General features: G+C 35.9%; 1 protein-coding gene and 1 non-coding gene across 2 annotated transcripts; both read left to right on the forward strand.

Annotated features, from left to right (window-relative positions):
* Positions 1 to 985: 985 nt before the first annotated feature.
* Positions 986 to 3034, forward strand: rps13 (ribosomal protein S13). The gene is made up of 6 exons (XM_051900937.1): positions 986 to 1095; positions 1680 to 1728; positions 1823 to 1901; positions 2316 to 2485; positions 2605 to 2705; positions 2958 to 3034. Exons 1-6 carry the CDS (start codon positions 1073 to 1075, stop codon positions 2989 to 2991), a joined length of 456 nt encoding a protein of 151 aa, XP_051756897.1. The 5' UTR covers positions 986 to 1072; the 3' UTR covers positions 2992 to 3034.
* Positions 2756 to 2884, forward strand: LOC127516852 (small nucleolar RNA SNORA19). Its single transcript, XR_007931100.1, has one exon. It is a non-coding gene; the product is annotated as a small nucleolar RNA SNORA19 (small nucleolar RNA).
* Positions 3035 to 16212: the final 13178 nt, after the last annotated feature.

Genomic DNA, 16212 nt, shown 5'->3' on the forward strand with positions numbered 1-16212 from the left:
GTGTTATCGTGTCTCTGGCTAATAATAATAATGGATAATAATTTAAACCCGACAATATGTATCATAAATAACTACTGAGTTTAACACACACACACACACACACACACACACACACACACACACACACACACACACACACACACACACACACACAGTTATAAGCTCCGCCCATTTTAGAACTCTGTTGATCCGCTCTAGAGACTTACAGCCATTTATACAGCAGTTCTTTTCTTGGAGCGCCACCAGCTGGTAGATATGAAAAGAGTGAGAAAAAAATATATTCAATTTATTTTTTATATTTTATATCACATATAACATAGAATGACAGCAATAAACTAAATGCTAAAAAAAAAAATAAAATAAATAAAATAAATAAGAGAATAAAAAACTGAACATATTACATCACATAATGTTAGAACAAAATTTGAATATGGCAAAAAACTTTGCTAAATGTAGACTGAACCCAAAATGTTGATTTGAAATTAGAGAGAGGAAAGATCATCCACTGACTCATGATTCACATTATTACAAGTACATTTTTTGAATGTTTTTTGAAAATTATATGATCACTGAAATTGATTTTTATGCAAAATATTAAGAAAGACTTAAATAAAAAAATAAAGACTGAAAATAAAAAAAACGAATAAGATGTTGTTGTTTTTTTTTTCATTTCAAACATAGATGACAGGAAACAAAATGGAGTAGATATTTAAAAAAAAAAAAAAACTATAAAACAATAAAATATATAGTAAATAAAAAAAACAAAAAAACAATATGAAGCATTCAAGATCTCTTGTCATCCATATTTTATTAAGGTAGCAACGGAATTTTACACCAGATTGAAACAGGCGGTTGATAACTAACAAGTAAAGATTAAGTCAAAAATATCATAGTTAACATACTAAACAACATAGTATGAAAAAATAAAATCAAAGAGGGGGAAAAAAAAAAAAACAATGATCCTTGAATCAACAGACGGAAAGTGATATTTTACATCACTTCCGCCACCATACTTCACTTCCTCTCGGCCTCGGCTCGGTCTTTCTCTTTCCTCGCTCTCTAAACCGCCATCATGGGTCGTATGCACGCTCCTGGGTAAATGTTTATTTTACGCTAAAAACACTTTCTATGAACCACTTTACCAACCCAAAATACAGCTAACTCTTTATACCATAGACTGAGCTTGGAATATGTGTGTCATTGGAGCTAGAAAATAGTTTTTGAGGAGTCAGAATTTAGTCCCACGTTCTCTTCCTCTGTGTGGCGTGAATGCAGCACATGTAGTATGGGGCGCTGCAGGATGAATAAATGAATGCTCTTTACATACTGATTCAGTTAACATTGACAGTTTGTCGGTGCGGTCTGACTGTTCGGTTATCATGTCGTTTAGTTTCACATAACCTACGTTTGGGTGTCGAATGTGTTTGGCGGTCCGTTTGGGCTTATACATGTTGGGTCTTTTTCATATAAGAGTATGTAACGGACAAACTCATCTTAAGATTATTTTGATTTTAGTACCTCCTATTCTCTTATCTTTAGTTTATGTTGCCTGCTGTCAGCTAACATGTTTACAGCTTGGTTTACTGCAGGAAAAGTGGTATTGTTTTTTTTAATAAGTTGTAATTTAATGCGTTTCATTCTCGAAAACATACTTAACTGTTGAACGCTTTATTTTTCAGCAAGGGCTTGTCCCAGTCGGCACTGCCCTATAGACGAAGTGTCCCCACAGTAAGTCCATTGATTCTGATTCTACCCATCTGGAACAATAACACCTTACTAAATTGTCAAGCCTGTTAAAATATCCGTTTATTTTGTCTTTTAGTGGCTCAAATTGACATCCGACGATGTTAAAGAGCAAATCTTCAAACTGGCCAAGAAGGGTCTGACCCCCTCACAGATCGGTAAGTTCTGACTTGTAAAATGAATGTTACTGCAAGTCAAGTCTTTTGTATGATCTTAATTTCAAAGGGTTCTCTATAGCACATTTCATACAGAATGGTCATGAAAAGACAAGCTTGAGATCAATTCAGAACATTAAATGAAAACGTGTTTAAAAAAGCAACCAATTTGAATAAAATGAATGTAGTGGAATTAGTAAAATGGTTACAGCTGAAGCACATTTGACATTTGTGAGCTGATTTCCAATAGAAGAGAATGCTTTCATATTCATTTGTCATTTCATAGGCTTGTTAATGCGTCTTTACTAGCTTTGATTTTTCATGTTTTCATATTTGTAAACTAGCTGTAGTAGCCCATATTTTCTCTGTCTGCACTTTCATTATCAAGGAGCTAATATTTCTTGCTCTTCTCATTAGGTGTGATCCTGAGGGATTCCCATGGTGTTGCTCAGGTGCGTTTTGTCACTGGCAACAAGATCCTCAGGATCCTGAAGTCCAAAGGCTTGGCCCCTGACCTGCCTGAGGATCTGTACCACCTCATCAAGAAAGCTGTTGCTGTGAGGAAGCACTTGGAAAGGAACAGAAAGGTGATGAAACGTTCACATTAGATCGTTAATGATCATTAGACACATTAATTTGGAGATTTCTAGTAAAATCCGTTCAGTACATTTCAGTCGTTTCTCACCATTGTCACTTGTTTTTGCAGGACAAGGATGCTAAGTTCCGCCTGATTCTGGTTGAGAGCAGAATCCACAGGCTTGCCCGCTACTACAAGACCAAGAGAGTACTTGCCCCCAACTGGAAGTAGTGAGTGTTTGAGTCATTTTATAACAATAGAAACCCCTCCTGTATGTGTAGTGCACATTTCATTGTCCCATTCTTCCATTGTAAGAACTGAGATATTTCTAATGTGCTAGATAAACTTTGGAGGTAAATTAGCAGTTTGGCTTTGTTGTGCCACAACTGCCAGTCCCCTTCACACAAAAAGCTGCTTTTTCTTTCAAAATGCATTTTTTTTCCCTGAATCTCTTAACTGATTCATTTGTTTTTCATCCACAGCGAATCCTCCACAGCTTCTGCACTGGTGGCATAAATTTGCAGTTGTTCTGACAAATAAAAATATTTGGATCACTTAATGTGTTTGTGTTATTGCTGTCAGACTGATTTTTCTTTACTCAAGTTGGGTACAGAACTGTTGTGGTCCTGATTGATGTTTCTGAGTAGAATACAGCGGTCATAATATTCCTGTATTAATTTTCATTTTTTGGTCATGTAAACATCTCATTCAGAATCTATTATAACTGAATATTCACTTGTATCTGTGCATGTTAAAATTAAAGGGTTCACCCAAAAATGAAAATGTCATTTATTACTCACCCTCATGCCGTTCCACACCCGTAAGACCTTTGTTAATCTTCGGAAAACAAATTAAGATATTTTTGTTGAAATCTGATGTCTTAGTGAGGCCTACATAACCAGCAATGACATTTCCTCTCTCAAGATCTGTTAATGTAGTAAAAACATATTTAAATCAGTTCATGTGAGTACAGTGGTTCAATCTTAATATTATAAAGCGATGAGAATATTTTTGGTGCGCCAAATTTTTGGTGTCGCTTTATAATAATATTGAACCACTGTACTCACATGAACTGATTTAAATGTTTTTAGTACATTAATGGATGTCAATGAGGAAATGTCAATGCTGGCTATACAGGCCTCACTGAGCCACAGGATTTCAACAAAAATATCTTAATTTGTGTTCCGAAGATGAACGAAGGTTTTACGGGTGTGGAACGGCATGAGGGTGAGTAATGACATTATTTTCATTTTTGGGTGAACTAACCCTTTAAGTACTTACAATCAGATTATATTACATTTTAAAATGCTTGTAATCAGACGTTATTTTTTTATTGATTGCATGATTACATGTTATTCTCACAATGCCAGTAAATTATTCATAATTCATTGATTCTCACTAATTTTGTCATGTTTTAAAGGTTCCTTTCTAGAAAAGCATATCGCTTGTATACATTCAGAAAGTCTTCTAGTTTTGTAAAATTGCACACACAGACCACCCACAAGTCAGGTGGCTGTATTTATATGGAAAATTGAGAGACCACAAGCATATGACCACTTGATTTACAGAAATCACTTTACTTTTGAGAAGTGTTTTCTCAATGTTGCGTTTCAAATCAACAAAATTTTACATTTTAATGGTTTATTTAATTATTAGCTTTTCATTAAACTTGCAAACCCCCTGCAGTTCCTTCAGGAACCCCAGTCTGGGAAACCCTGATATAATGTCATCTTTAATGCACTTAATATTGTTGATAACAAAGAATGCAATATATTTTCTTTCTCTTTGTATTTTTATATCAACATGGTACAATATTATCCTATTCAAATCAATGTAATAAACGCCTTAGGTCAAAAGTAATTAAAAAGTACTCAGATTATATTACCTAAAATGTGTGATGTAAAGGATTATGTTACTAACTACAATTTTTGTCATGTAATTTGAAATTAGTAACTGGCTTCAATTTATAAATAATCTACCCAGCTTTGTTTATGGGTGATACAGTTGTGAAGATATGTAGCCTACTTTATCACTTTGCAAACATTAAAAGTAGTTTTGTGGCAACATTGTGTAGTGCATGTTTTTGTGTTATTGGCAGTGTTATTAAGGACATTGAGAATAAATTAGTTTGTTAATATACTGTTCAAAATGGTAATAAATAGCAAGTTGGCCATTGCTACAACAGAATAACAAGAAGAGAGAGCAGGTCGATTTAGAAGAATGTGAAGTTCACTTAATGGCAAGAGATCTAATTACAGAGCATCATGTAGTTGGCTCTATTTAAAAATAAATAAATAAAAATGCAATTTTTGATCTAGACATAATTCTTATTTGTGCGGGGGAAAAAACACCACAAATGTTTGTGCTTCTGTACTGGATTGTGAAAGAATTGAAAATTAGGCACACGTTCCAAACTTCCCGTCTGTTTTGATGGAGCTAAAATGTTTGGCCCATCAAATGCTACTATTTTCAGGAATATCTGCATGACTCAGTAAATTGAAATAATAAATATTGGCTAGCTGATTCACTAGGTGTGTCCTTGCATGCAAATTATTAAATTAGATTTGGTAACTCTTCATGCCAGAGGTGTCAAACTCAACTCTTGTAGGGCCACTTGCCTGTAGAGTTTAGCTCAAACCCTAATTAAGCACACCTCAACCAGCTAATCAAGGCCTTCAGGATTACTAGAAACTTCAAGGCAGGTGTTTTGGAGCAGGTTAGAGTTACACTCTGCAGGACAGTGGCCCTCTAGGAGCGGAGTTTGAAACGTGCTTCATGCAGAGGAAGACCACAGAGGAAACCTCAATGCTTTAGAACAGGGCTAGGCAACACTAGCTTTTGAGATTCACACTTTTGTTAGAGTTTAGCTCCAACCCTGATCAAAATCAAAATGTTTGATTAGCGTTAGAGCTGGAAAGTGCATCTCAAGGGCAAGAGTTGCTCACTCCTGCAAGATTCTGTATGTTGATAAACTGCCTGAAAAATTGACAGCGTTAAGAATCTCATTGTTCACTAGAGGTCAGTGTTCACTCACCATAAGAAATTTGTGCTAATGGTAGCCTATTAAAATTCTTCCAAAAGTGTGAAATGATGAATATTATATCTTCTACATTAACAGATTCTGTAGAATAGAATATAATGAAATAATCATGTGGTGTACAGTTTTTTGTTGTTTTTGTTTTGTTTTTTAAATAAGAAGAGTGAATAGACATTCATTTTGTCTTAAATATGTGAAAAAATGGTTAAGGATGTTTTCAGTCAGCCTTTCATAACTGACACCTTTTATATATGCTTTTAACATATAACTTGTGTCTTTGTTTAATTAATGGAGCCTGGTTTTTATACAAAAAGCCTTTGCTGCCATTCCAGTCATCACTGTAGCAAAGCAGGTGTTTCTGTAAAGCTCTGAAAAGCTGTGATGGTCTTGTTATGAACAGCACCATAACTCATTTTCAGTTTGATTAAACATTTTAGAGCTGACAGAGGTCACATCACTGAGATGAGGTAGTATTTTTAATTGTGAAATGAAATAACACACTTTATGGAAAGTGTAACACTTAAAATTCGTTTTTAAATTAGATGTGTTATAACAGTGCTATATTTTTATTAATATTTTGAATCAGCTTTTATTTTTCTGTTTTTAGTTTTCAAGTTAATTTTAGTTTTATTCTTTAGTCATTTTGTTATGTGCTTTTGTGATTTATTAGTTTTCTTTTTAATACTGCTATGTAAGTTTAATTTATTTTTACTTCAGTTTTAGTTTTAGTTCTTTAGTGTTTTAACTTAAACTTATTTCAGTTTATTGCATAGGCAACATTTCTAATTTTCGTTTAGTTTGTTTTACAACTACAACCCGAATTCCGGAAATGTTGGGACGGTTTTTAAATTTGAATAAAATGAAAACTAAAAGACTTTCAAATCACATGAGCCAATATTTTATTCACAATAGAACATAGATAACATAAATGTTTAACCTGAGAAATTTTACAATTCTATGTACAAAATGAGCTCATTTCAAATTTGATGCCTGCTACAGGTCCAAATAGTTGGGATGGGGCCATGTTTCCCATGGTGTAGCATCTCCTCTTCTTTTCAAAACAGTTTGAAGATGTCTGGGCATCAAGGTTATGAGTTTCTGGAGTTTTGGTGTTGGAATTTGGTCCCATTCTTGCCTGATATAGGTTTCCAGCTGCTGAAGAGTTCGTGGTCATCTTTGATGTATTTTTCGTTTAATGATGCGCTTAATGTTCTCTATAGGTGAACTGCAGGCAGGCCAATTCAGCACCCGGACTCTTCTACGACGAAGCCATGCTGTTGTAATAGCTGCAGTATGTGGTTTTGCATTGTCCTGCTGAAATACACAAGGACTTCCCTTAAATAGACGTCGTCTTGAGGGGAGCATATGCTGCTCTAAAACCTTTATATACCTTTTAGCATTCATAATGCCTTCCAAAACATGCAAGCTGCCCATACCGTATAAACTTATGCACCCCCATACCATCAGAGATGCTGGCTTTTGAACTGAACGCAGATAAAAAAACTTGAAGGTCTCCCTCCTCTTTAGCCCAGAGGACATGGTGTCTGTGATTTCCAACAAGAATATCAAATTTGGACTCCTCTGCCCATAGAACACTTTTCTACTTTAAAACAGTCCATTTTAAATGAGCCTTGGCCCACAGGACACAACAGCACATCTGGACCGTGTTCACATATAGCTTCCTTGTATATGATAGAGCTTTAGTTGGCATCTGCAGATGGCACGGCAGATTGTGTTTACTGACAGTGGTTTCTGGAAGTATTCCTGGGCCCATTTAGTAATGTCATTGACACAATCATGCCAATGAGTGATGCAGTGTCGTCTGAGGGCCCGAAGGCCACGGGCATCCAATAAAGGTCTTCAGCCTTGTCCCTTACGCACAGACATTTCTCCAGTTTCTCTGAATCTTTTGATGATGTTATGCATTGCAGATGATGAGATTTGCAAAGCCTTTGCAATTTGAAGTTGAGGAACATTGTTTTTAAAGTATTTCACAATCTTTTTACGCACTCACAGATTGGAGAGCCTATGCCTCTGCCTCTCTAACCCTGTGTCTCAATCAGCTCGCTAGCTCCCTAGGTTGTGAATCAGTATATAGTGAAAATGAATGTGGCCAAATCCCTGATCAGTGCCCTGACTACTGAACTAGGGAGCTGATTGAGACGCACCCTAAGACATCCCTTTTATAGCTAATCATGTTACAGACCTAATATCAATTAACTTAATTAGTTGCTAGATGTGATTTAAAAGTCTTTTAGTTTTAAGACTTTGAATTTTATTCAAATTTTAAAAACGTCCCAACATTTCCAGAATTTTGGTTGTAATATTTTATTTTATTTCAGCTTTATTTCAATAAACAGAAATGTTTTTAATAGTTTTAGTTAATGATAATAATGTCATATGATGCACTGAAACTGTTTAGGATGCACATATTTTTGCAAATATATTCATTATTAATCATTTAGCAGATGCATGCATTTTGAGATCAAAATGCATGTGCTACATGTATCAGTCTAGCCCAGACAAATTTTTTCAAAGGTTTAAGAAAACCTCATTAAACATACCCCAATAAATAGGGGAAGAAGACGTCTCGAGAGTCAGCCACTGCAGATCACTTTATTCTGCATGCAGCGATATAACTGCAGTTGCCTCTGTATGAACCTCTCCTAAGAGAGAAAAGTAACACTGAGTCACCTTGCAGCATTGTGAGCTGCTGGCAGTGGTGAGGAAACCATCAGCAGTACAATACTGCAGAGCTGCGCAGTACTGCACTCCATCACAGAATGTGTGCAACTGCAAGGGATAAGACAGTAAACGGAAGACCTTTTAAGTGGTATTACAGAAAGCCCCTAATTCAAACAAGCTTATTAGCTGAACATGTGCTGTGCTCTGTTTTAGGCATATGGTGTTTTATTCAGGCAGACTGGGGGCACAACATGTAACACGGTCAGGTCCCACAGTGCTGGTATATGCCTCTGTAGGGTTACAGTTCTGTCAATCACATCTAATCCCGAATCAACACGAACTGTCAGTCAAAGCCAAGGGAATTGGCTGCATAAAACTGCTGACACAGTATCAAAGTGCCCTCTGCAGATGTCATTTTTTGTTTCATTTTTACTTGAACAAGAGTTTTAGGGGTCTCAGAATACGAATGCCAGTGTCTTCTTTCGAAATAATCTATTATTTATCTATTTCAATAGTGGGAAAAATGCTTGATTATTGAGCTGAATGCTTTATTATTAAGATCAGTTAAAGAATTGAACGATTTGTCAGAAAATAAACAGAAATAAACCCACAGCAGCTGCCTTTGTAGCAAATACCATCGCTGCAGCCACAAACATCTTTTTCCATTGTGTATCATCAATGTGTCTTCTGTTGGATTTTAAGTTATCCTTAGGGGGAAACGTTGCATCAAACCAACAAAAGGCTTGCCGACAAAAGTTCCCCCCCAACTCCAAAGGGATTATGTGCTAAAATATTTATACAGCTCTGAAGTGTTTGATGTAGATACACAACTGGAGTCAAATGGCTGTTCTTGGCGAGAACAGAGTGTAAAAACAGAGTGTAAATCAGGGATACAAGGGAAAATTCCTGTGTTTTATACAAAATTTCCATCTATCACTGCTCTTATCCCAGCCAATTCATATAATATGGTGAATTTGCCAAGAAGGATATGTTGCAGGAGCAACATCACAGAGTCAGAGTTATATAGTCTTTTCCTTGTCCTAGAACATACTTGTAAAAATGAATACCTTATAGAACATATAAATATATGTATATGTGTGTATATATAGAATGTACTGTATACATGTGTGTGTGTGTGTATATATATATATATATATATATATATATATATATATATATATATACAGTGGATACGGAAAGTATTCAGACCCCCTTAAATTTTTCACTCTTTGTTATATTGCAGCCATTTGCTAAAATCATTTAAGTTCATTTTTTTCCTCATTAATGTACACACAGCACCCCATATTGACAGAAAAACACAGAATTGTTGACATTTTTGCAGATTTATTAAAAAAGAAAAACTGAAATATCACATGGTCTTAAGTATTCAGACCCTTTGCTCAGTATTTAGTAGAAGCACCCTTTTGATCTAATACAGCCATGAGTCTTTTTGGGAAAGATGCAACAAGTTTTTCACACCTGGATTTGGGGATCCTCTGCCATTCCTCCTTGCAGATCCTATCCAGTTCTGTCAGGTTGGATGGTAAACGTTGGTGGACAGCCATTTTTAGGTCTCTCCAGAGATGCTCAATTGGGTTTAAGTCAGGGCTCAGGCTGGGCCATTCAAGAAGAGTCACGGAGTTGTTGTGAAGCCACTCCTTCGTTATTTTAGCTGTGTTCTTAGGGTCATTGTCTTGTTGGAAGGTAAACCTTCGGCCCAGTCTGAGGTCCTGAGCACTCTGGAGAAGGTTTTCGTCCAGGATATCCCTGTACTTGGCCGCATTCATCTTTCCCTCGATTGCAACCAGTCGTCCTGTCCCTGCAGCTGAAAAACACCCCCACAGCATGATGCTGCCACCACCATGCTTCACTGTTGGGACTGTATTGGACAGGTGATGAGCAGTGCCTGGTTTTCTCCACACATGCCGCTTAGAATTAAGGCCAAAAAGTTCTATCTTGGTCTCATCAGACCAGAGAATCTTATTTCTCACCACCTTGGAGTCCTTCAGGTGTTTTTTCATGTGTCTTGCACTGAGGAGAGGCTTCCGTCAGGCCACTCTGCCATAAAGCCCCGACTGGTGGAGGGCTGCAGTGATGGTTGACTTTCTACAACTTTCTCCCATCTCCCGACTGCATCTCTGGAGCTCAGCCACTTTGGGTTCTTCTTTACCTCTCTCACCAAGGCTCTTCTCCCCCAATAGCTCAGTTTGGCCGGACGGCCAGCTCTAGGAAGGGTTCTGGTCGTCCCAAACGTCTTCCATTTAAGGATTATGGAGGCCACTGTGCTCTTAGGAACCTTAAGTGCAGCAGAATTTTTTTTGTAACCTTGGCCAGATCTGTGCCTTGCCACAATTCTGTCTCTGAGCTCTTCAGGCAGTTCCTTTGACCTCATGATTCTCATTTGCTCTGTGAGTTAAATATATGAGTGTCACAGCAAAGGGTCTGAATACTTAGGACCATGTGATATTTCAGTTTTTCTTTTTTAATAAATCTGCAAAAATGTCAACAATTCTGTGTTTTTCTGTCAATATGGGGTGCTGTGTGTACATTAATGAGGAAAAAAATGAACTTAAATGATTTTAGCAAATGGCTGCAATATAACAAAGAGTGAAAAATTTAAGGGGGTCTGAATACTTTCCGTACCCACTGTATATACATACACACTCAAAAAATGATTCTAGCTGTTTGCTCAGTTTATTTAAATAAAATAAGCTGAAACAAATCTTTAGTTTTTTACTTAATTGTCATTTGCACTCAGTTTAATTACATTAAATGAGATTAAATTTCGGTTGCATTGACTGAAACTGGGCAGTGGATTTCTAGTTCTCAGCATGCTTTGCATAGGGATAGATAAGGAAAGTAAATGTTGAAATGAAGCGCTGTTTGTGCTTTTTTGTAAAGGGAAAGGCTTATTAGTGTTTAATGTTCAGTTATGCTGGATATTTAAAAGAGTTTCTAGGTTGAAATTTTTGTGGTTACCACTGTGCTGAAGAGTAGAGCTTGTTGTTAGTTGTGGGTGGCGACATTTAACTATCATGCATGTTGCTTTACTCATTGAGTTATACCTTTGTTGGCATCAATGCAGTGATATATAACTTTTTGTTCATTATATTCACATGCTAGCTATAAAAAGTTATGTATGAATATGTTCCAGACTAGCTATTTATTGTAACTTGAAGTAAGATTAGTTGATTATAGTGCTGCTCTTCTTCATACACAAATAAAGCATCTGCATACATTTTTGAATTTGAAGATCAAGGTAAATTGTTCTTAATTTGTCTTTCGGGAAACATGCAAGTATCTTCTGTTGCTTCTGAAGGGCAGTACTAAATGAAAAAAAAAAAAAGATATTTAAACAAAATAAGAAAAAATTGGACATCTTCATCCTGTTCAAAAGTTTTCACTCCTGGCTCTTAATGCATCGTGTTTCCTTCTGGAGCATCAGTGAATGTTTGAACCTTTTTTAATAGTTGTGTTTGAGTCCCTCAGTTGTCCTCAGTGTGAAAAGATGGATCTCAAAATCATATATTCACTGCTGAAAAGGGTTCAAATATGCTAAAGATGCTGGAAAACTGAAGAATTTGCAGGACCTGGAGGATTTTTCTGAAGAAGAGTTCAGTTTAACTGCTCAGAACAAACAATGAACTCATGAACAACCAACAACAACAACAAAAAACAGTTGTGGATCATCCACGTAACGACACACAGCATTAAGAATCAATGGTTCATAAACTTTTGAATGGGGTCATTTGAATAAATTCAGCTATTTTTTTGTCTTGTGGATTATATGTAAACATCTTTTATGTAAAATATCTTACTCAGCACAGTAATAAATAAAAATTAGCATGCATTTTGTATGATCTCTCTTATTTTGTTAAATTTATTCACATTTTCACAGATTTTGCAAGTGGTTCACATACTTTTTCTTGCAACTATATATATAGTACTTTGCAGGTAGGTTTCTTAAAGCATCTTGGAGACATTGCCACAGTTCTTCTGGATTTAGTCTGTCTCAGTTCTTTTCTGTTTCTTCATGTAATCATAGATGGACTCGATGATGGTGAGAGCAGATCTCCGTGTGGAGCACCGGCTGTTGTCAGACTCCTTGTGCTTATAAAAATTTCACTGGATTGTTACAATTAATGGCAAAAGGAATGTTTGGAAATGTAAACTGATATTTACTACTGATACACTATAGCAAAAGATATAAATAACTGGTTTAAAACCATTTTATTTATTTATTTTTACTAAAATGTTCTAGGATGAGGAAATGACTATATATATTTTTCACAACAACCTCATGTTCATTCATATGATATTTCGATGAGAAATTAACAAACACACATCTGAACATGAAGTGATGTTTATATTTTAAAATGCAGTATATGACTCTGCCAGGATGTAAATCTTATAAAGTCAATTAATTTAAAAATAGGGAATCCACTGTGAACGGTTCCAGCAGTTTGCCACTAATACAGTCCTTGTCTTGTGGTACATTGACATATACGGCGTGACATATACAGCGTGACTTTGAGCGGTCCCTCTTATACCAGGATGAAATTTATGGATAGCATGAAGAGACAGGACAAGTCCGGTTTGGCGCAGTGTAAGCATTATTGTAATGTCATGGTTGAGATGGCTCATTCTCAGTTCAGCCAAAGGTGGTCATAAGTAGTAGAGCTGATAGATTGAAACCCTCAGCTGTGTCATTTTTATTCACTCTGGTACACACACAAACAAGAACAAACATCATGACCTTCCATACATTAACTGCTGTCTGCACTGAATGACCTTTAGAGGTGAACTCAGTACTTTTTTTCTGCAGTATGTTACATATGAAAGAAAGAGCATTTTTTTTAAATATGCTTACAATGATGTATACTCGATGAAGATTCCAGTCACATCATAGCATATAAAAAGCTGCTTCGTTTTACATTGAGCCCGCTGCCTCTCAGGGCTGACAACGAATGACCAGCTGAATATTTCTCATTTTTCTCTGTAAACCCCATGGATAAATTAATGGCTTACTGAATAATGCATTTCTACAATGACATAAGTTTAAAAAAATCCATTTGCATTGCTTTTGTTGGGCTTATTTCCAGAATACAGTTATGAATAAATGCTTGCTAGTGGTTCTTTCCATAGCACAATAACTAGCAGTTGTGAAATATCCCCATCTGCTGTTTGAGCTGCACTGTACATAATGCCATTATTATTAATCACTTTGTTTCCTCTTTACTCCAGTCATTTTGTCTTTTTCCATTCTCTTCACTCCCCAGTGAGTGAATGATTAATGTTTCCCTCTTTGTGTGAAAGTTGTATATATAAATAAAAACATATTTCATATATAATTGTAGTAAAATTACATAATTATTAAATATAGATTTTTTTTTTTGTTTTGTAGAAAGATGCAGTTTTTGTTATACGCTAGTTTATGTATGTATGTATGTATTTACAGTATTTTACAGTATAAGGTCAACCTTCAACTGTCAGCCAGACTACAGACTATGGGTGGCTATAAATAGCTATAGTGGAAGGATATCAGCTGTTGTTGCAGTTGGATTGTTTCTTTTGTTGTGACTCTGCCCTGCCTTATTGAGAAGTTTGAGTGGGTGTGTTCCTGTGGTTATCATCAAGAATGTATGGGAGAGTCTTTAGGTATGAGTTTCGTGTCAGAGATTCCTCATACTATGAGACGTACGTTTGGCCTGTTTGCTTACATGAGGAAGTGCATCCTTGTCCAAATATTAGCTCAAGCTCATGTGTCCATTTACCAACATATTTTGGAGAGTTGGTTAATATTAAATCAGATAATCAGTTATTTTAAAGTCTTCAACCCTATAGACAATGCAGTAATTTTTAAGTATATAAGTATTTGTCCACTGAATAAAAAACACCAAAAAGAAGTCTATAGGCCTACACTTAATTTTTATAGGGTCTTGAACAGTTTTCATGCATGTACTGACAACCTCAATCAGGATTTCTTTCTTATGTGACCCTGGACCACAAAACCAGCCATAAGTTGAACGGGTATATTTGTAGCAATAGCCAACAATACATTGTATGGGTCAAAATGATCGATTTTTCTTTTATGCCACAAATCATTAGGATATTAAGTAAAGATCATGTTCCATGAAGATATTTTGTAAATTTCCTACCGTAAATATATCAAAAATGTATTTTTGTGAGTGGATATGCATTGCTAAGGACCTCATTTAGACAACTTTAAAAGCGATTTTCTCAATATTTTGATTTTTTTTTGCACCCTCAGATTCCAGATTTTCATAGTTGTATCTCGGCCAATGTATTGTCTTATCCTAACAAACCATACATCAATGGAAATCTTATTTATTCAGCTTTCAGATGATGTATAAATCTCAATTAAAAAAAAAAAAAGACCCTTATGACTGGTTTTGTGGTCCAGGGTCACATATGTTTTTATTGCTCTTAGGGCATGAAAAACAAGATTTGAACTTTTAGATTTCTTTTTATACCTTTTTGAAAGAGATTTTCAGATGTCCACTTCAGGAGACATTATGTGTTTTTGGTTTTAAATAAAGATATAATGAAGAGAAACATAATACAATAATAGGACAGCAATACTGTGTGTATTTAACAAACCTTTTGATAAAATGATATAAAATCATGTGAAAACTATAAAATATATACAAAAATAATACAGCTTCAAGTATTGCAAACGCAATTGAGTTTGTTCCCGTTCGACCAGCAGACTGAGAAGAATTTCATACAAGTTGAATGATTCATGTCTTTGATATCAGAACATGAGGATGTGATTCCATCAAAAGATCTGCTGAAGGTACGACTCTGTGGAAACCCAGTCTCCTAGGACAGAGGGAATGGATTGATATCACGGAGCAACTTGCCATTTCTGTTGGCCATCGGCCATCTTGGTTTGGAGAAAAAAATTCCACATACATTGGCTTGCCACTTGGTGGCAGTGTATATGATGATGATGTCCACTGTAGTGTCTACACTATAGAGGTCAATGTGCAACTATGCCATCAAAAACCATACGCAAGAAATTACTTTTTTGAATAGCTGTCCACTGTAGTGAGCTCTGTGCGTGAAAGGGTGAAAGTGACTTGATGGGAAACAATCAGTGTAAACATTAGTGGCTACTCTTACATATGACCAATTACCACTGAACATCAATGAACTATTAATAACACACCTGGCTAATAATTAAATAATGTTGATTGCTAGGAATGTGTAAAGGTAAACAAAGTACGTGATATTTTCTTAGGCCTGCCATCGAGTGTTGACCTTATGTAGCCCCGCCCCTTTTCAGCACTGCGCTCGTTGTTTTTTGTCTTCCGGTTTGTATTTCCACAGCGATTTTACGTATTTATGAATGAACTGCTCGTTTTAAAATCTTCCCGGTCTACTGACATTTGTTAAGACATATGCTTTAAACATTACAATGCTCACAATAACTTTCATTAACTCTACAACAGGTAAATCCACTTCACCAGCTAATTATCTTTTGACAGCGATGAAAAGTTCAGAGATACCGCAAAAACGGAAGTTCAAAGACAATATTTTAAAGATGGCGGCGCGCTTGTTTCTCTGACGCATAAGGTCTATAAACAAAGCAATGTTACGTTTTCGTCTGCAAGGAGACAACATGACTTTCTCAAAATGTTTAATCTGCAAGATATGGTTTCTCAGTCGAATATTTTTGGCTGGGAATCACGTAGGATAACCAACGTTAGGTTTATAGACAGGTTTAACCTGTCTAAAATTACCACTCACCTTCTATTGTCATTTAAATCATTAGCCACTGTTCGCCTACTTGTTACCTGCCAAAAAGCTAAAATCTGTGAAGACTGTTGTCATGAGCACAACACAACAAAAAAATCCAACGCAATCTGTCTTTAATACAAATCTGACAAGTTGAACAATTATCCAACTGTTTCAAAATGCGCCTGTGACCTAGGGGAATGTTAATCTGTCCAGGTTTCAAAGTGTAACTCCGATCTGTGTGAATACATGCA

Source organism: Ctenopharyngodon idella, chromosome 7, assembly GCF_019924925.1.
Source record: "Ctenopharyngodon idella isolate HZGC_01 chromosome 7, HZGC01, whole genome shotgun sequence".
Classification (NCBI taxonomy): Eukaryota; Metazoa; Chordata; class Actinopteri; order Cypriniformes; family Xenocyprididae; genus Ctenopharyngodon; species Ctenopharyngodon idella.